The 22130-nt window shown below is 42.8% G+C and overlaps 1 protein-coding gene across 24 annotated transcripts in view; it reads left to right on the forward strand.

The window, feature by feature from the left end:
* magi1b (membrane associated guanylate kinase, WW and PDZ domain containing 1b) overlaps positions 1-22130 on the forward strand; it is a 204890-nt gene that overhangs the window by 97664 nt on the left and 85096 nt on the right. For all 24 annotated transcript variants that reach the window (XR_016497275.1, XM_036983454.2, XM_036983448.2 and 21 more), the window contains exon 2: positions 18796-18912. Coding sequence is in view for 23 of the 24 variants with exons in the window: in XM_036983454.2 (XP_036839349.1) it covers positions 18796-18912 (117 nt within the window). In the remaining variant the exon portion in view is untranslated. The remainder of the gene's footprint in view (positions 1-18795; positions 18913-22130) is intronic.

A 22130-nucleotide genomic window follows, 5' to 3' on the forward strand; every position in this document is an offset into this window, starting at 1 on the left:
TTGTTCCTGCTCCCTGGGAGATGGAGGATGTTGCTGAGCAGGCCAATGACTGCAGTAGTTTTGGGTTGATGGAGAGGATCTGTTATACAAGAGGTGTGGCATAGGATGCGCCTGCTTATTTGTGTGTGTGTCTCTCTCTCTCCCCTCTTGTTATTACCATGTCTCTTCTCATTATGCCACTATTCCCTTAGCCTATGCTGCTGTACAGCTTGGAAAGTGTGTGTGTGTGTGTGTGTAACAAACATTTGACTGTAGAGTAGATGTGAAGTGTGTAAATGTGGGTTTGTGATGTGGATAATTTCTCGCCATCGACCCGTGTGTGTGTGTGTTGTTTAACATCCTGGCAATCTCTGACTCAGCAGCACCGTCACAGTGGCAGGAAAGTGGGTCAGTTGTGCCCGCTCCAAGGGTCAGAGGAAGAGGGTGGAGGGGATTGATAAGAGAAGTACAGTTGGAGGGATGGTTGGGATGGGGATGGTGAGAGGTGTGCTTGAGGAAAGGGAAGAAGAGAGATTTGGGTTTAATAGGCTACTATATAAGGAAGTATGTCCAGTGTAAAGCTTGGGCAAGGTTCAAAAGGATAGGAGGGGAAGGATGATTGTGAGACTATTGTAGCAGGTCCTTGATATCATCAGCATGAACCAATGTCCTGTTTTTCTAAACCTTGGGATCAAGGCTGTAACGTGGTGGTCTCAGAAGTGGTAATTCCATCTTTGTCTTGTGCTTTAGATCATCTCAAAGCTGACCTGGCTATTTGATCTGTGTCTGTTGTGAGGAACATAATCATTATAATTAGAGAGGTTAATTAAGGAGGCTAGAGGCCTGTGATTACCGCACTGCACTGATGTCTTAATCAGAGTAGGTACACGTCTAGGTGGTGTTGACTGACATCTGCCACCTAGTGGCAGTGCAGAAAACTGGTACTTTAGATTTGTGTGTTTTGTAAAATGGTTAGATGTTACTGCACTGTTAGAGCTAGAAACACAAGCATTTCGCTACACCCGCAATAACATCTGCTAAACACGTGTATGTGACAAACACATTTTGATTTACTAACTAAACTCCACTGACTATACCCATGACTTGGGAGACTGTGATTTGTTTAGTCAAATAAATCATCTCTCGTGGTCAATGAGAAGTGTGTATGAATCCATGATGAAGATCAGTGCAGAACAGTTGGACATCAGGAGACGGACAAAGAGGTTGAATGATGCTTCTGCAGACTAATCACAGGGTTTCTCTCACTGTCTGTCTCGATCTCTCTCGCCCCTGTGTCTGGACCACAGAGAGCAGAGCCCAGTAGGCTCCAATATTATCACAATATGGACTGGGGAGCTTTATCAAACAGCCTTTAATTCAACCTCAGCTGTAGCTTATTTACCCAATAGAGAGAGACAGAACGGAAGGAGGGAGGGTGGCAGTGGAACAGGTTGAGAGGGAGGGAGAGAAGTGCCAGGAGACAATAAGCCTTATGTCATTTCTTCCAAGGAGATGCTAAACAGGAAAAATCAAGGTATCACACCTGTGATCTTCACACCGTGGGTGTTTTGGACCAGTCATATCAGCAGAACGGGATCACTGACTATCTGCATTATTCACACACCCTCAGTAACGTGTGCTTGTGTCGTCACAGTCCATGCATGTGATACAGTGTGAAAGATCTTTATCTCAGAGAACCTTCACAGTAAATAGTGTGTGTGTGTGTGTGTGTGTACCTGTGAACTGAGAGAGCCTTTCCGACCAGCTTCAGTCTTAATTTCTCCCCTCACAGACCAAGGCAATGGCTATACATGCTGAGCTGGCACAATGCTCTCACTAACTCTTTACTTCTCTCTAATTTTCTCAGTTTCTGTCTCTTCTACGCTCTCTACCTCTCCTTGAAGTTATGTTCTATTCTCTCTCTCTCTCTTTCTCTTTCTCTTTTTATATATCTCTCTTGGCAGTGGCCCCTGTAGCCTGGGGACCTGGTTTAAATCTGGGAGCCAATCAGTGTTGCTGTCATAGGAGAGGAATGCAGCACTAGGTCTTAATGGGACCTCTCAGTAAGGAAGGCTGTATGATTGAGAGTTAATTACTTCCAGAATAACCCCACCCACCAATCAATCTATACTGCACTGTCAGTGATGACCTAACAGGCAACAAGATACAACTGATTAGGCATAACAATATATGCTTTAAAATAGACAAAAGGGATACCTTCACTGGAATGGAAAAAAAACGGACTGCCCTATAAAGTCTCAACTTAAAAAAGAACTAAGATCTAAAGTGCAGGAACAGAACATACATAAACCAAAAATTAACTCCAAGAAGGAACATTCCACAGAGACTATAAGGGGTTCCATACTCTGTTCCAAGGCAAGTGTGCAAACCATCAAGTTCAAGTACAGACAATAATGATATATAACATTTAGATCTACTGATCATGTTTAAGTACAAGCATTATTTTTAGCAATAACAGTACACAATATCAATGTATATCTGTACTTAGCTATTTTAAACTCATCAAGGGAAAAAGAGTTCCCCAGGGGTGAACAGAGGGTTGGCATTTACCAATGACCCTCCGACAATTCCAACAACCCTCCATTCTCAACCTATAGGTGAGAATGTCGCAGGAGGGGCTGGCTGCTGTTTTACGGGTTCCTGACCAATTGTGCTATTTTGTGTTTTTTTTGCAAATAATATTTCCGTCATCGTTTCCTATGACTGAAAAGAGCTTCTGGACATCAGAACAGCGATTACTAACCTCAAACTGGATGATGATTTTTCCTTTAATGATTCTGACGCAAAGGAGATACTGCTCTTTTCGGACCAGGCCCAAATCCCAGTCATCCGTATGAATAGGAGAAGCTGTTAGAGGTTGAAGAGCCGGATGCCTGGCAAGACTGCATTGGCGATGGGATAATCCGCCTTTACCCTCCATTCTACTGGTGAACGTGTGATACCTGGAGAATAAACTGGATGATCTCCGTTCAAGACCATCCTATCAACGGGACATTAAAATCTGTAATATTCTATGATTCACAGAGTTGTGGCTGAACAAGGACATGGATAATGTACAGTTAGCTGGGTTTCCCTGCATCGGCAAGACAGAACAGCAGCCTCCATCAGGGGGGTGGTGTGCATCTCTTTGCCAAAATAATTTGGTGTGCGATATCTAATATTACGGGAGACTCAAGGATTAGCTCGCCTGAGTTCAAGTACCTCATGATAAGCTGTAGACAGCACTATTTACATAGAGTTTTCATCTATATTCTTCGTAGCGGTCTATTTACCACCACAAACCGATGCTGGCATTAAGACAACAATCAACAAGCTGTATAAGGCCAAAAGCAAACTAAAAAATGGACATCCAGAGTCAGCACTCCTAGTGGCCGGGGACTTTAGTGCAGGAAAACTGAAATCCATTTTTACCTACAGTAATTTCCACCAGCATGTCACGTGCAACTGCACAAAAAAAAGAAACTCTAGATTACCTTCACTCCTCACACAGAGACGTGTACAAAGCTCTCCTTCGCCCTCCATTTGGCAAATTTGACTATAACTCTATCCTCCTGGTTCCTGCATACCAACAAAAACTAAAATAGGAAGTAACAGTGACTCAATACGGAAGTGGTCTGATTAAGCGGATGCTAAATTACAGGACTGTTTTGCTAGCACAGATTGGAATATGTTCTGGAATTCATCCGATGGCATTGAGGAATATACCACATCAGTCATCGGCTTCATTAAAAATTGCATTGACAACGTCGTCCCCACAGTGACCTTACCGACATATCCCAACCAGAAGCCATGGATTACAGGCAACATCCGCATTTAGCTGAAGGCTAGAGCTGCCACTTTCAAGGAGCGGGACACTAATCCGGACGCTTATAAGAAATCGCACTATGCCTTCCGATGAACCATCAAACAGGAAAAGCGGCAAAGATCGAATCCTACTACACCTGCTCTGACACTTGTCGGATGTGGCAGGGCTTGCAAATTATCACGGAATACAAAGGGAAACCCAACAGTGAGCTGCCCAGTGACGCAAGCTTACAAGACAAGCTAGAATCGCTTCTATGCTCGCTTCGAGGCAGGCAACACTGTACCATACATGAGAGCATCAGCTGTTCCTGATGACTGTGTGATCACGCTCTCCGTAGCCAATGTGAGTAAGACCTTTTAAACAGGTCAACATTCAGGCACTCATAGCATGTGCTGACCAGCTAGCAAGTGTCTACACTGACATTTTCAACCTCTCCCTGACCCAGTCTGTAAGACCTACATGTTTCAAGCAGACCACAATAGTCCCTGTGCCTAAGAACGCCAAAGTAACCTGCCTACATGACCACCGGGGCGGTGCACTCACATCTGTAGCCATGAAATGCTTTAAAAGGCTGGTCATGGCTCACATCAACACCATCATCCCAGAAACTCTGGGCGTAGTCCAATTCACATACACCTTAACCAAATACATTTAAACTCAGTTTTTCACAATTCCTGACATTTAATCCTAGTAAAAATCCCCTGTCTTAGGTCAGTTAGGATCACCACTTTATTTTAAGAATGTGAAATATCAGAATAATAGTAGAGTGATTTATTTCAGCTTTTATTTCTTTCATCACATTCCCAGTGGGTCAGAAGTTTACATACACTCAATTAGTATTTGGTAGCATTGCCTTTTTAAATTGTTTAACTTGGGTCAAACTTAGCCTTCCACAAGCTTCCCACAATAAGTTGGGTGCATTTTGGCCCATTCCTCCTGACATTCCTCCACGCACACGCTTTGATTTCAGTCTGCCAACAAATTTACTATAGGATTGAGGTCAGGCCTTTATGATGGCCACTCCAATAACTTGACATTGTTGTCCTTAAGCCATAAATGTTTAATGCTTTTCGACCTGCCCCCAAATTAATGTAATTGGTTCAGAGTTTGTTTTGATATTTTAACCTGCGTGTGGTCGCATTTGGTGTAGAGGGACAAAATAAATGTATGCACGATGGCACACGCGCACAGCTGGTTTGGGTTCCGTGTAAAGGCATTTCCACCGTCATTTCTCACATGATGAATTGTACACACAAAAAGATCCCACCATGTCGAACGAACAAATTGTCTGTCGGCATTTATCAAATTGTACTGACATATACTGTTTCCATCTGCACGGTCGTGACTTTTTTTCATGCATCATCTAATTCATGAAGTGGTTGGGTGGAAACCTGGTTATTGTGAAAGAAGGATGGCAAATGTTAAACTGTATTTCTGGAATAAAGTTATATGTGGGATATAAGAAAGAATCTTTGTCGCTCGTCATTTATATATTGGGCTCCATTTTAACAAACCATACGCAATGGGAAATCTACGGGCAGGCGCTATAGGTTCAGGTGTGTGTAAGGAATATTTGTACTATTTTCACTATCACAGTTATCCGCGCACTTGCTACGTTTGGAGCAAAATGGCTATGTTTTGATGAATAAACAAGTTGTGGGTGTGTCGAGGCTTGGCCTCTCAAGGGCCTATCAGAACGTGCAGCATGGCAAAACATATGGGTGTTTTCAGTTTATGTATTGCCTAGGAATCAACTAATCAACCAATGTTACACGGAACCCAAACCAAACCGGCTGCGCGCGTGCGCCACCCTACACCAAACGCGATCACGACACGCAGGTTAAAATATCAAAACAAACTCTGAACCAATGTCATTCATTTGGGGACAGGTCGAAAAGCATTAAACATGTATGGCAATTTAGCTATTTAGCTTGCACTTGCTAGCTAATTTGTCCTATTAAGCTAGCTTGCTGTTGCTAGCTAATTTGTCCTGGGATATAAACATTGAGTTATTTTACCTAATATGCACAAGGTCCTCTACTCCGACAATTAATCCACACATAAAGCGGCCAACCGAATCGTTTCTAGTCATCTCTCCTCCTTCCAGCCCTTTTCATCTTTGAACTTATATGGTGATTGGCATCTAAACTTTCATAGTATTACCACGACCACCGGCAAAACAGTTTGTCTTTCAATCACCCACGTGGGTATAACCAATGAGGAGATGGCACGTGGGTACCTGCTTCTACAAACCAATGAGGAGATGGGAGAGGCAGGACTTTCAGCGCGTTCTGCATCAGAAATAGAACTGACTTCTATTTTAGCCCTTGGCATCGCAGACGCTCGTTGGCGGCGAGCAGTGTGGGTGCAAAAATTGAATAACATGGATTTCAAAATTTATTTTGCGATGCTCACGCACGCGACGTGTCTGGTCTGGTCAGCATGTCAGTCTGTAATCGTTTGTTAAATGGCTTACAGAAATGAAATAACAAAATGTAGACCTATACCATCTTTGCTAAATACGTTAACTTCAACCCATTTGCAGTCCACATTGTTCTAAGTAATTGCATGGCTTCAAAGGCAAATGGTGCTGTGCTTTGAGAACTGAAATACTGGTGGATGTTGTGACTGATATCCTGCAATAATTGGCTGTTGAGACTATAGTTTTTGTTGTTATTCTTGGAATTCACTATGCCTATTGTAAATTGCATTTAATAAGCTTGATTAAATTAATTATTGATAAGGCCTAAAAAGAGAACGAATAATTCTAATCAAATTCTAAACCAAATGAAACAACTTGTTTTAAATAGGCTGTGTCACACTTACAGGCACCAAAAATGGTTCCCTTTGGGCATTTAATATTAAAACAAAGCAGACCATGGAGGGTTTTATGCACATCCAAAACGAGACCTGCATGGCTAAAATAATGTGGGCCTACAATGCATAGATAAACAAAGGAATGTCAGCTCACTGTTTTACTCCTCTTAAACTTGATATTTTAATAAAGCTTTGGTGATTAAGATGTATATCCAAGTGGTCTCGGGAGCCAAACCCTTTATTGACAGTCTAGACCAGTGGTTCCTAAACTTTTTATAGTCCTGTACCCCTTCAAACATTCAACCTCCAGCTGCGTACCCCCTCTAGCACCAGGATCAACGCACTCTCAAATATTGTTTTTTTGCCATCATTGTAAGCCTGCCTCACACTATATGATACATTTATTAAACATAAGAATGAGTGTGAGTTTTTGTCACAACCCGGCTTGTGGGAAGTCACAAAGGCACAAATAATAATATAACAATAATCAATTATTTTTTCTCTTTATTTAACCATCTTGCATATAAAATCTTATTTATTAATCGAAAATTGTGAATAACTCACCACAGGTTAATGAGAAGGGTGTGCTTGAAAGGATGCTCATAACTCTGCAATGTTGGGTTGTATTGGAGAGAGTCTCAGTCTTAAATCATTTTACCACACACAGTCTGTGTCTGTATTTAGTTTCCATGCTAGTGAGGGCCGAGAATCCACTCTCACATAGGTATGTGGTTGCAAAGGGCATCAGTGTCTTAGCAGCGCGATTTGCCAAGGCAGGATACTCTGAGCGCAGCCCTATCCAGAAATATGGCAGTGGCTTCTGATTAAATGCAATTTTCACAGAACCGCTTGTTGCCATTTGGATGAGGCTCTTTTGTTCAGATATCTGTAAGTGGAGTGCAGGCAGGGCATGAAAGGCATAACGAATCCAGTTTGTCTCATTTGGGGAAAGGAACTGCGTAATTGCGCACCCAACTCATTTGGGTGCTTCGCTGTATCACATTTGACATTGTCCTTAAGCTTGAGTTCATTTGCACACAAAATGTCATACAATGATGTAAAGTCCTATGCATTGTCCTTGTTAATGCAGTCAGAGAAGAGCTCCAACTTCTTAATCATAGCCTCAATTTTGGCCAGTCGTGTGAGAAACTCATCATCATGCAAGAGGTCAGTCAAGTGAAAATGGTCAGTGTAGAAAACTTTAAGCTTGTTCCTCAATTTTTTTTAAACGTGTCAATACTTTGCCCCTTGATAACCAGCGCACTTCTGTATGTTGTAAAGGCGTTACATGGTCGCTGCCCATAGCATTGCGTAGTGCAGAAAATACACGGGAGTTCAGGGGCCTTGCTTAAAAAAAGTTTACCATTTTCACAACATCTTTTCAAGCTGCATTCCCTTGGCCGCAAGAGCCTCTCGGTGGATGCTGCAGTGTACCCAAGTGGCGTCAGGAGCAATTGCTTGCACGCGCGTTACCACTCCACTATGTCTCCCTGTCATGGCTTTTGCGCCATCAGTACGGATACTAACACCACCAAAGTCCATTTGATATCGCAAAGCTGTTCAATATGCTCTATACCAGGAGCTGCGCCAGGCTGGTGTCAACAGTGTTGTCTGTTGACTCATCCAGTTGTAACGCATAGAATTCACTGGCTTGAGTGTGAAGCAGTAATTCTTTCAAAACATCTGCCATGTCACTGATGCGTTGTGAAACAGTGTTGTTTGATGGGGTCATTGTCTGTATACAGTGCCTTGAACTTTGCGACCTTTTGCCACATTTCAGGCTTCAAACATAAAGATATAAAACTGTATTTTTTTGTGAAGAATCAACAAGTGGGACACAATCATGAAGTGGAACGACATTTATTGGATATTTCAAACTTTTTTAACAAATCAAAAACTGAAAAATTGGGCGTGCAAAATTATTCAGCCCCCTTAAGTTAATACTTTGTAGCGCCACCTTTTGCTGCGATTACAGCTGTAAGTCGCTTGGGGTATGTCTCTCTCAGTTTTGCACATCGAGAGACTGAAATTTTTTCCCATTCCTCCTTGCAAAACAGCTCGAGCTCAGTGAGGTTGTATGGAGAGCATTTGTGAACAGCAGTTTTCAGTTCTTTCCACAGATTCTCGATTGGATTCAGGTCTGGACTTTGACTTGGCCATTCTAACACCTGGATATGTTTATTTTTGAAACATTCCATTGTAGATTTTGCTTTATGTTTCGGATCATTGTCTTGTTGGAAGACAAATCTCCGTCCCAGTCTCAGGTCTTTTGCAGACTCCATCAGGTTTTCTTCCAGAATGGTCCTGTATTTGGCTCCATCCATCTTCCCATCAATTTTAACCATCTTCCCTGTCCCTGCTGAAGAAAAGCAGGCCCAAACCATGATGCTGCCACCACCATGTTTGACAGTGGGGATGGTGTGTTCAAGGTGATGAGCTGTGTTGCTTTTACGCCAAACATAACGTCTTGCATTGTTGCCAAAAAGTTCAATTTTGGTTTCATCTGACCAGAGCACCTTCTTCCACATGTTTGGTGTGTCTCCCAGGTGGCTTGTGGCAAACTTTAAACAACACTTTTTATGGATATCTTTAAGAAATGGCTTTCTTCTTGCCACTCTTCCATAAAGGCCAGATTTGTGCAATATACGACTGATTGTTGTCCTATGGACAGAGTTTGCTGCACTGAAAGTAAAGGGGCTGAATAATTTTGCACGCCCAATTTTTCAGTTTTTGATTTGTTAAAAAAGTTTGAAATATCCAATAAATGTCGTTCCACTTCATGATTGTGTCCCACTTGTTGTTGATTCTTCACAAAAAAATACAGTTTTATATATTTTATGTTTGAAGCCTGAAATGTGGCAAAAGGTCGCAAAGTTCAAGGGGGCCGAATACTTTCGCAAGGCACTGTAGTTTTTTGGGCCTTTCCCCCCAGCATTGTCCCAGCCATATCTGCAGCAGCAGAAAGAATTAAGTCCTCCACAATAGTATGGGGCTTGCCTGTCCTAGCCACTCGGTAGCTCACCATATAAGACGCTTCTAGCCCCTTCTTATTAATGGTATCTGTTGCTTTTATACATGTCTTACTACACGAAAGTCGTGTTAATTCTCGCTCATAAAACTCCTGTGGCTTATTTTTCAAATTGGCATGTTTTGCTTCTAAATGTCTGCACAAGAGGGAAGGTTTCATCGAGTTGTGAGATCATTTTTTTGCACATATAACACACTGTGGCTGAGGGAAGGCCCTACTCCCAATATAAGTGAACTCCTAATCAATGTAGTTCTCATCATGTTTGCGCCTCTAAGATGGTCCAACGTCCCTGTCTATTGTTCGGTGCTTTCCCAGGTAAGGGGGCAGTAGCTCTTCGGCTGCATCAGATTCACAACTGTCAGTGTCCATGCTAGCTGGGCTAACAACAAATGTAGAATTACTAATGCTAGCATTGGATGTGCTCGTGGAAGCAGAACAACTTGTTGTCGACAGGTGCAGGTGTAGTACTGCTGGTAGTAGCAGTACTACCAGTAGAGCTGGTATGTGTGTCTATGGACGCGGGCCTTACTTTTTAAAATAATTTATAAATTTTCGAGCAAACGGAATGAGCAGCAGCTACGTTTGGCTACATAGTGGAATTCTCGCGAGAGAGTAACGGTTAAAGTGATTGGATGTTAATTATTTGACTAGACTACCTGTGTTTGACATTGTTATTTCGCTGAACTCTAGATGGTTTAATTTTATTTTGGGCAGTGAAACGAGGCTAATCAGGCTAGAATAAAAACGCACACAAATGTGCCCTGTTGGAAAATAAATTTAATTTATTTTTTTTATTTTATGTGAATCACATTTTTATTTGGCGTACCCCAGGTTGGAAAGTGTATATATATATATATATATATATATATATGCATGCATGCACCAAAAGCACATTAGGCTACTCTTGTTTCTATCTCTATTAGTGCTGCATGAAACTAGCACTTTGGATCATGTTTTTAGGGACACACCTCAAATATTACCACCCCACCCATCTGAGCACAAGCGAGCTGATATAAGACAGGTGAATTGCCGAACCTGGTGGTAAGGATGGAAAATGCCAGTGTGATAGTTTTTACATGACGAAATTGCAAACTAACATGTGTTTGACACTAGCACCGTCTTAACGCCAGCTGAAAATAGAGCCCATTATGTGTATAGTGCAAAGTGAGTGTTAATGTGCATAAAATGAAAAGGATATTTGTTAGGCAGTGGTTTTTACTGTTTAGCCCGCGGTGCAGCCGTCACACACCACCCCTCTAGTTTCCAGCTGGCGGGCCAGCAGGAAAGGAAGTCAGCCGTGGCATTGTCCTTTCCCGGGACATAGCTGATGGTGAACCTGTATGGCTGCATGGAAAGGTACCAGTGGGGGATGTGGGCATTGGAGTCCTTTATCCTGTCCATCCACTGCAGAGCACCGTGGTCCATCTCTACTGAGAACTTCCGGCCAAAGCGAGAGTACCTGAACGAATCTAAAGACCACTTGACTGCCATGCACTCCTTCTCCACTGTCAAATACCAAGCCTCTCTCGGCAACAGCTTCCGGCTGATGTAAGGAATTGATCATGTGATTTCAGATGCGTGAAGCTAGCCTGATGATATCTCTCAATATTTGCCACCGTTAATTGGATATTTGAGTGATATAAAAGGGAACTATTCCTGACAAGTGTAAGTGCTTTAGGTTAATTTTCCTTCCTTTGTGGGCGCTCTGCCTGTCAAGCATCAAAAGGGTGCATTTGCAGATGTACTGTTAGCTGATAACGTTCACTTTGCAAGCTACTGGTTGAAACGTTGTACAGTTGGCTAAACATAGTGGTAAGGAGACCTAATGTACTTTTTCCCCCAACCAACGTAGGCTTACATAGCGAAGTTGGCTAATATTATCCTCTTTTGTTTTTAAGAGTGTTTAATCACGATGTCAAGCTCATTCCAAAAGCCTAATCTCTAATAAGGCAAGCTAAATGTTGTTCGCTTAGCTATCTAGCTACATGCCAAATGAATAGGCTACGCTCACATATCTGAAATGATATGATCAATAAAAAGCATGCAGTTACTTGCTGTGTAACTCTGATAGTAGTGATGATATTAAAACAAAGCAGCTCTAACATTTATTTAACAATCCCTTGAAAACAGCATGTAGTATAGTTGTCAATGTTTTTTTGCGGAGCTGTGGGTCTCCTCCCCCGAGCAGCCAAATCAAACACATTGCAATGTATTGTGACGTATATTGATAGCGACCTATAAATTACTCTGTCACGTTTGCCATTCCTCATCTGCTGATCCAAGGCCTGTGTTGTGTGCCCGTGGCCTCAGTTAAACAATAAGTCATTTAAACTAGAAATTATAATCCCTCTCTCTCTCCATCCCAGGTCTTGGATTTAAGGTGGCATTCTATGACTACATTTTCCCCCAACAGAGTAAACAAATCCATCAATAATACAGCTGTGTATATCAGCAGCCATTTGTTGTGTATTTCAGTGTAGACCAGGGTTGGGTAACTTTGATGGGGGTAAGGGCCACAAAACATATATGAAATCACGATGGCCGCAGTGGCTCGCGGGTCTGTGTACCCACATCCCCCGCCCCCCCCATATTCTACAGATTTTGCCATTGGGTGTAGATAAAATGTGTGTGTGTGGGGGGGGGGGGGCAGTGTTACACTAGCTTAATCCCTTAGATCCTTATAGAATATTTGATTATAGGGCTGTGTTCCCCTTGCCTGTCTCTTGATTAATCACCCCTGGTGAAAATAGGTGTGTGTGTGTGTGGTTATGAACAATGATATTATTATCCCTTTGTGTGTGGTTTCAGGTCAGCTATACAATGATTCATTTTCAGTGGAGGTAGTAGTGTGCACCTGATACTTTAGCAGAAATTCATTAGTTGTACCAGAAACTCGTTAGAAAACGCTACAGCAGTCCTGATGTGGCCTGATGTGTTTGTAGTTTTCCAGTGGTCCAGCTGGGGGCAGCAGACCAGGCTCGCTATCTGTCACCACTGCAGTATGCATGCTAATCCCATTGGTGTTGCCATGGTGACAGGGCCCAGTGGTGACGCAAGAGAGGCCTAATGAAGTGGAACGCAGAGGGCAGTGTTGAGCCGAGAGATGTAAGTAGAGAGACAGAGACAGGCCTAGAGGAAGGGGGAGAAAGAAAGGAAGAGAGTAGTACACTTATTTACAATGTGCTTATCACTATCTCAATAATTCAATACATATGTTGCATGTTTTGTCATTCATAGTTGAGACCATTTACTCAGTTTATTAGGTACACCCATCTAGTACCAACTCGGACCCCCCCCCCCCCCCCCCTGACTCCAGAACAGCCTGAATTATTCAGGGATTGCAAATGTTGCTCAATTGTTATCAAGGGACCTAATGTGTGCCAGGAATTCGCCACACCATTAGACCTGTACCGTTGACAGCAGGCAGGATGGGGCATGGACTCATGCTGCTTACGTCAAATCCTGACTTTGCCATCAGCATGACGCAACAGGAACCGGGACTAGGCAATGTTTTCCACTCCTCATTTGTCTAGTGTTGCTGATCGCATGCCCACTGGAGCCGCTTCTTGTTCTTAGCAAATAGGAGTGGAACCCGGTGTGGTATTTTGCTGCAATAACCCATCCGTGACCAGGACTGATGAGTTGTGCGTTCCCAGATGCCGTTCTGCACACCTGTTGTACTGTGCTGTTATTTGCCTGTTTGTGGCCCGCCTGTAAGCTTGCGCAATTCCTGCCATTCTCCTTGGACCTCTCATCAACGAGCTGTTTTTGCTCACTAGTCTGCCGCTGACTGGATGTTTTTTGGTTGTCACACTATTCTGTGAGGCCGGACGTTTCTGAGATACTGGAACTGGCGATCATACCATGCTCAAAGTCACTTAGGTCACTTGTTTTGCCCATTCTGCCGTTCAGTTGAACAGTAACTGAATGGCTGTTTTATATAACAGGTCACTTGTTTTGCCCATTCTGCCGTTCAGTTGAACAGTAACTGAATGCCTGTTTTATATAACAGGTCACTTGTTTTGCCCATTCTGCCGTTCAGTTGAACAGTAACTGAATGCCTGTTTTATATAACAGGTCACTTGTTTTGCCCATTCTACCGTTCAGTTGAACAGTAACTGAATGCCTGTTTTATATAACAGGTCACTTGTTTTGCCCATTCTGCCGTTCAGTTGAACAGTAACTGAATGCCTGTTTTATATAACAGGTCACTTGTTTTGCCCATTCTACCGTTCAGTTGAACAGTAACTGAATGCCTGTTTTATATAACAGGTCACTTGTTTTGCCCATTCTAACGTTCAATCGAACAGCAACTGAATGCCTGCTTTATATAACAGGTCACTTGTTTTGCCCATTCTAACATTCAATCGAACAGCAATTGAATGCCTGCTTTATATAACAAGCCATGCGACTCACTGTCTGTAGGAGCGAGCCATTTTTGTGAACGGGGTGCATGTTCTGTCTGTCAGAGTGGTGAGTAAACAGGCAGGCAGTTATGAGGTAAGTCAGTACCAGGAGAATGTTTACTGACTGGGAGCCCTGATGGCCCTGGTGACCATGCCTTTAGCGTAGTGACAACTCTCTCTCATTAAATAACAGTATAATTCGGTGTCCTAGCGGAGACTAGCGCTTAGGGAGAGTTTCAGCTGCTGGTAATGAAGGCCTTGATCTAGTATCAGATTATCCCTGATCCTAACCTTAGCAATCACGGGTGGTGAAATATATCTGATCTAGGACCAGTGGTTAGGGTCAAGGTATACATCCTCCATGTAGCCTAGCTCCATCCCACTGCTGCTCCTTTAATTGATTAATGAGCCTGTCGTTAACCCTGCTTCATTAGGCTATCCAGAGGACACACTTAGCAGGACAAAGTTTGACATAAACATGCTGAAGAGTTCATTGAATAATTAGCCATTTCTGCATTCAACACTAGTACATGGTGGCTCAGTCAGACGAGGCAGAGGATACTGTAGTTGTGTGTCCATACTGAAACCCTACCCACTGTTGGGGGGCTTAAGGATATCTGCAAGGAGGGCTCTGTTTGGAGGAAATATATTCACTAATCTGGTTGAGGGATTTAGGGGACCAACTGTTGCCTCTTACTATTACCCTTATTTCTCTCCAGTGTGGTTTGTTGGGCCTGGCAGCCTGGGACTGTGGAGTTAAGGAGAGGGTGGTGGTGACATGCTGACCTGAAGCTGTGTTTCATAGTGAAGAACGTTTTGGGCTTATTGATGATATCTCAGAGATGCAGCGAAATGGGCCATTATCTGGTCCAGGTTTGTTAGGGTGTGTACTATTAGGGTGTGGAACAAGGAAGCTAGTCTAGCTAGCTTATTAGCCCTACTGGCATACTGACATTGTTGTAGGATCCTCAGTAGAGTAGCGGCTTGATGTCAGACAGAGACTAACAGTAGGTTGACCTGGTCTTACATAGCAGGCCATGTCAACTGTCCAATCCCTTTGTTGTCATGCTACTGTACAGACTGTCCTGTCTTCCCATAATGTAGTGATGTCAATGGACTGTCCCTACCAGCTGAGAGACTCTAAGGGATGCTGGCTGCCCTTGTCTTTTAGCAGCAGGCAAATTATTTAGGCCATTAGTGATTAGCTCAAGGACGTGGTGCTACCGCTCATCTCATACTGGGCTCTCTGCGGTCAATGACTCATGAAGTCAGCAGAACAAGCACTTTCTAGAGGTGTGTGTGTGTGTGTGTGTGTGTGTGTGTGTGTGTGTGTGTGTGTTTGTGTGTGTGTGTGGTGTGTGTGTGTGTGTGTGTGCACATGTATACACACAGTATGTTGAGTATGTGAATGTACCTGTGTGTGCTCTTGTTTGTCATTTGATATCATCTTCAGTAGAGCCCGACAGATAAATCTGTTGACCGATATTATCGGACGATATTAGCCTTTCACAGAAATATTTGTATCTGTCTTTATTCCACAGATAAAGCACCGATATTACAGTGCCTTAGGGAAGTGTTCAGACACCTAGACTTTTCCCCACATTTTGTTACGTTACAGCCTTATTCCAAAATGGATTAAATAAAAAAACATCCTCATCGATCTACACACACTACCCCATAATGACAAAGTGAAACAGGTTTTACCAAATGCACAGCAAAGTGAAAACATATTTGACCAAATGCACAGTACCAGTCAAAAGTTTGGACACACCTACTCATTCAAGGGATTTTCTTTATTTCTACTATTTTCTACATTGTAGAGTAATAGTGAAGACGTCACAACTATGAAATAACACATATGGAATCATGTAGGAACCAACAAAAGTGTTAAACAATTCAAAATATATTTTAGATTCTTCAAAGTAGCCACCCTGACAGCTTTGGACACTCCAAACGTTTGACTGGTACTGTATTAAAAATCCAAAATGGATACCTTATTTACATAAGTATTTAGACCCTTTGCTATGAGACTCGAAATTGAGCTGGGGTGCATCCTGTTTCCATTGATCATCCTTACGCTATCATCCTCCTTACGATCTAGGAGTGCTGATGGTGGTGCTAGCCTGCTCAGACGAGCAGGCTAGCTGCGGGTCTGTCATGGTCAGACTGCTGCTGGAACTGTCCTGTTTGTTTGTGTCTAAGACTATCCATTGGCCTGGGGAAACTGTTTTAGAGGTTAAGACACAATGATATGCCTGGAGGGTGGGGGTGGGCCAAATCCAGACTTTACTTCCAGAGAAGGTATATGGTAGAGGGCACACACACAGCTGTAGGAGGTTTTCAACGGGGGGAAATAATGTTATCATTCATGCAGGGACAAATCTCAGAGCATCAAAGCAATTGACACTTTCCAGTGGCTGGGCCCAAAAGCCAGAGGACAGAGAAGAACAGGATGAGTTTGAGGAAAGGCCATTAACTTTAACACAGTGGAGACACTGATGACGGGTATCTGTCACAGCAGGAGAGGAGATGTGGTGAGGGAGGTTCTCGCATGACTGGATGGATGCAGTAGCCTTCATTGCAGTACACTAAGAGCAGTGTGCTAGAAGTCTGTGCTAAGCTTGCTACCTTAATCATTGTATTAGAGGCCTCTGGCTTTATTTACCAGCGGAGTAGTCCTGCACAGTGATGCGCACACACTGTTTCCATGGCAACACAATCTGGTGGTTTTAATTCACCAGCAGACTCTTTGTTGGCCCGATAAGGCCAAAAAAATGGCTCCTCAGCATCAAACCATTCAAAGATTGTGGTTAGAATGTACAGTGCTGTCAGAAAGTATTCACACCCCTTAACTTTTTCTCACATTTTGTTGTCTTAGAGCCTGAATTTCAAACACAGATTTAACCACGAAGACCCGGGAGGTTTTCCAATGCCTCACAAAGATTGGCACCTATTGGTAGATGGGTAAAATTAAAATTAAAACAGTAATTGAATATCCATTTGAGCATGGTGACTAAAACCGTTACAGAGGTGAATGACTGTGATATGAGAGAACTGAGGATGGATCAACAACATTGTAGTTACTTCACAATACTAACCTAATTGACAGAGTGAAAAGAAGAAAGTGCAGAATTCTGCCTGTGCGGAATAAAACATTCCCTAACTTTCATCCTGTTAGCAGCAAGGCACTAAAGTAATACAAATGTGGCAAAGCAATTCACTTTTTGTCCTGAATACAAAGTGTAAGGTTTGGGCCAAATCCAATACAACACATTACTGAGTACCACTCTCTATATTTTCAGGCTTAGTTGTGGCTGCATAATGTTATGGGTATGCTTATAATCATTAAGAAATGGGGAGTTTTTCAGGATAAAAAAAAATAAATGGAATTGTGCTAAGTACAGGCAAAGTCTGAGGAAAACCTGGTTCTGTCTGCTTTCCACCAGACACTGGAAGATGAATTCACCTTTCAGCAGGACAATAACTTATAACAAAAGACCAAATCTACACTAGAGTTACTTACCAAGAAGACAGTGAATGTTCCCGAGTGGAAGAATTACAGTTTTGACTTAAATCTACTTGAAAATCCAGGGCAAGACCTGAAAATGGTTGTCTAGCAATGATCAACAACCAATTTGACAGAGCTTGAAGAATTTTTGAAAAGAATAATGGGCAAATGTTGCACAATCCAGGTGTGGAAAGATCTTAGCGACTTACCCAGAAAGACTCAAAGCTGCAATCAATGCCAAAGGTGCTTCTACAAAGTATCGACTCAGGGGTGGGAAAACGTATGTAAATGAGATATTTATTTAATTTAATTTTCAATAAATCTGCTAAAATAAATTTTCACTTATGGGGTATTGTGTGTAGATGGGTGAGAGAGAAACACTGAATGAATCAATGTTGAATTCAGGCTGTAACGCAACATGTGGTGTAAGTCCAGGAGTATTAATACTTTCTGAAGGCACTGTATCTGTCAATCACACAGAGGGATCTACATCATACAGAAGCACAGAATCTCACACACACAATAAAAACCATGGATCTTATTGGAGGTCAGTATCCCTCTGTCCTCCTGCTTGTTCTGATGGGATTTTGTCATTGAGCTCACTGAATCATTATTGCACCACCGTATACAAAAATACACTGTAAAAAAAACCTGAGTCCATGGCAAAAGGTAGTGCATGTGCTCATCATATCACAGCATATGTTAGCATGTGCGAACGCTCTCCCAAGGACTGTGTCGCTGTGACGTGTCAAGAGGAAACCGTTTGGCTCCTCTCTCTCTGACGAGCATTGTGTCAGCGGCTAACAGTTAGCCTTTCCACTGTGTGTCTGCGAGACAGATGGCCTAGCTGTGGGCGGGGTCTAAGCCACCAGGCAGCACTGGGACGACAGGACTGACTGGCTACAGCCCGGGAGAGAGGGAGCTAGCCAGGTACCCCTCCGAGTGACTATGGAAGGTGTGCAATGCAGTGTCAAACAGACGATACAAAGACCAAGAGAAAGAAACATGCATAGAGCGAGAGAGAGATCAGTCCAGTCTACTCAGTTATATTATGCTTATTCACGTCCGACTGGTTTCTATGGACGTGATGAAATGGGCTGAGAGTTGTGTTCACTCGAAATACATGACATCCGTGTTGTTTGGATTTGTCGTTGTTACATGGCATCTGTATTCCTGTGATGTGTTGTGATGTACTTAACACACATCTTCCTGTTTGTCTGGCTGTCTACAGGAAACAAGCTGAATAAGGACCTGAAGCACTATCTGAGCCAGCGATTCCAGAAGTCCTCTCCGGACCACGAGCTGCAGCAGACCATCCGAGACAACCTCTACCGCCACGCCGTGCCTTGTGAGTAGCACACCCTTTTATACTCCTCCTCGTCGTTCTCTTCTTCCTCCTCATCTTGATGTCATTGATTTGTAGCTTTGCAAGGACTGTGCTGTTTGGTGAAGCTTCACACTGGACATTGGTGATTTTGGCTGGTCATACTCATGTTGCTGTATGTCTCTTAGTCATCTGAATGGTTGTCAGGTTTTAAGGGAGCTTCTTTCCCCTCAAAAATAAAAAAATACTTAGATTACTATTTGAGTCGTAAGCACTGGACAACACACAAACCGCAGTAGATGGTGGTCTCCTCCCACTGACGATTGGAACCAGATTAATATGGAGCTCATGCGCTCAACCCTCGTCATTCATTAAATCAGCCAGATGTTTAGTTTTCAATACTATGTGATTAGAGCAAGAAGCTCCAGCACACCCCATGGTCGATAGGCCAGGAGGTTCTCCCTCCGCTCGATCAATAGGCAGAGTGATTAAACGCACTACGTCTTGATCAGATCCTCACGCACATCTTCACTCCTATTTTTTCTCACATTGTACAGTATGTCATGATGTCCAAGGATTCAGGCCTGTTTTCTGTGGGGCAGCTGTCCTGTATAGATTGTGTGAAGGAAATGCAGAGGTACCTTGAGGCTTCGAATGTATCATATTTCTCAGTGTCAATAATGTTTCACAGTGACGTGGGGGGACCGATAGTGCAACATTGCGATAGATCAAATTCTATTTGTCACATATGCCGAATACAACAGGTGTAAACCTTACCGTGAAATGCTTACTTACAAGCGCAGTTTTAAGAAAAATACCCAAATCCAGCTGTGTGGACCAATCCCTGTACAGCAGCTGGGATTGTCATCTTCCTCATGATGGAGATGGAATTCCCTAGTGATCGTGAGCTGGCCATGACACTCAAACAGATGGAAAGAGAGAGAAGGAACTCGATCAACTCATAGTACATAGTGAGACTGGTTAAAGATGTGTAGTTAGCGGCAGCCATTTTGCATCTGTCATTAATGCATGGCAGGGTTCTCGTGGTTTATTTGTTATATGAAGCATAGTTTATTTGTTGGGCTAGGTTACTTTAGTCCCCTTCACCCAACCCACAATTCAATGGGTCTACTGCATTATCAGGGCCTTGAGTAGTAGGGGCATGTCAACAATGTTAATTACATGGCTCTCTTTCAATGCTTTGTTATCCAAGCATGTTTTCTAATGCCCCCAGATAAACCATCAAAGTCTACTCCTATAGTGCAAATTTTCTCTTCATTGCAAAATAGGTAGAATTGCAGGAAATTAGCTTTAAAACTGCAATTCTTTTTCTCAGCAAAATATATAAAATCTAGCTTTTAAACTGTATAATGTTCTTTCTGCCCATGGCAAAATGTGTAGAATTGCAGGAAATGTGCTTTAAAACAGCAAAATGTCTCTGCGGCCAAGAAAAACACCTACGCCACGCTAACCACTGCTGCTGAAATAAATCCTACGGGGAACACTGTCCTAACAGGACTTTTTCCTAAGGATTCTCATCATTGGGTATTCAATTAGTTTATTCATGACCCTCTCACGCAAATTGCTATCTGTATTCCAGGGGCTTTTTCCTCAGGACTTTATTGGAATTACCCAGTGTGCCATATGTCAGCCAGACAGGCCTGGATTGTGCTAGTCTGGTCATAATGGCCATTTTAATTACCAAAGGCCTAGCTCTTCTCTCTGACTCTTATTGACACCCTGATAAACTGTATTATGGTTAACCAAGGAAACATATCACCATCAAGGTGTACCATTTGTACTTTGTGATATGTCGTAATAAGAAGAATACCTAGCTAGGAACATTATTTTGATTGGTTCCAACTGGCTGTTGGTGAAATTTACATTCCCGGATAATCGATTTACATTTATTAATTTGATTAATTTATTCCAAAAAGATACATTATAGATTCGAGAAGAGGATGTGAGAAGGGCACCAAGACTGGTTATGTTTTCAGCAGTGGTTTGGTTTCTCCACTGGTCATCTCCAGGCCCTGGAGACTGGAGGTCAGTGTGTGGTGGTATAGTTGTGTCCATGGGTCAACTCATGTGTGCATGAGGAGGCTGTGATTAATGGACAGAAAGCAGCTGGAGGTGACAGATGGCCTCACCCTACTCGCTCTGCTCTACTGGGGACATCCTCCTCAAGCCTCTCGTCTCCTCTATGGTGCTCAAACCATGCAGCTCAAACTCCCCTCCCTCTCTCTCACGCACACACACACCATCAAGACAATGCTTGACTCCACTCTATCATCATTCATGTAATCAGACAGCGTCTGTGTGTGCAGCTGCTTCTTTGGTTAACATGCTGAAGCTTTGAAAGGCTGACCAGAGTGTGGCCCTACCAGGTGGCCAGTGACCAGAGTGTGGCCTTACCAGGTGGCCAGTGACCAGAGTGTGGCCCTACCAGGAGGCCAGTGACCAGAGTGTGGCCCCACCAGGTGGCCAGTGACCAGAGCAGGGGGGTGGGGTGACTGACAGGGGATGGGTGACAATGAGGACATGTGACCCTGACAGAGGAGAAATTTGTCTGGGGATGTCTCAAGTGTTTTGTCAATGAACCCTAGTCTGTGTAGTAGAAGTTTTCTCAGGTCCAATAAGGCTGTGTCTAGACTTGACAGTTCATGCAGCTTTAGGATTCTGATCATAGAGTTCTGATCATGGAATCCTAAACGAGTCATGCATCTACACCTACATTTAAATGTGTTCAGATTACAGATTTCCGTGCTATAATAAAATGCCAGTATGCATTCTACAAATGTGGAATAGGCTAAATATGATGATGATGATGATAATAATAATAATAATAATAATAATAATAATAATAATAATAATAATAATAATAAAAATAGTTAGCAAGCAACACTAAAGAGATTTCAAACATGTTAGCATAACTCTAGCCAAACAAAAAAATATTTGTTCTAAATATTAGCTAGCTGGCTAGCAGTTATGAGGCCAGCAAACACATTCCTCACACGCTAGGAACATACTGTATTTCCTCCAACGTTATAATGAAAAGGTGCCTCAAAACACACGTTTTCTGGAGAGTGCTGATGACGTTGCCCACTGTATGCACTTTCGGCAGCCTGATTGCTTCCAGACTGAGGAGAAATCCGCACAATGCATCCCTGACCACCTTCTGAAGTGGTCAGCCAGATCTGAACACAACCTGTCTTTTCAATGCCATCTTTGTATTCTGATAG

This window comes from Oncorhynchus mykiss, chromosome 7, assembly GCF_057628025.1.
Source record: "Oncorhynchus mykiss isolate SJ-2025 chromosome 7, ASM5762802v1, whole genome shotgun sequence".
NCBI lineage: Eukaryota > Metazoa > Chordata > Actinopteri > Salmoniformes > Salmonidae > Oncorhynchus > Oncorhynchus mykiss.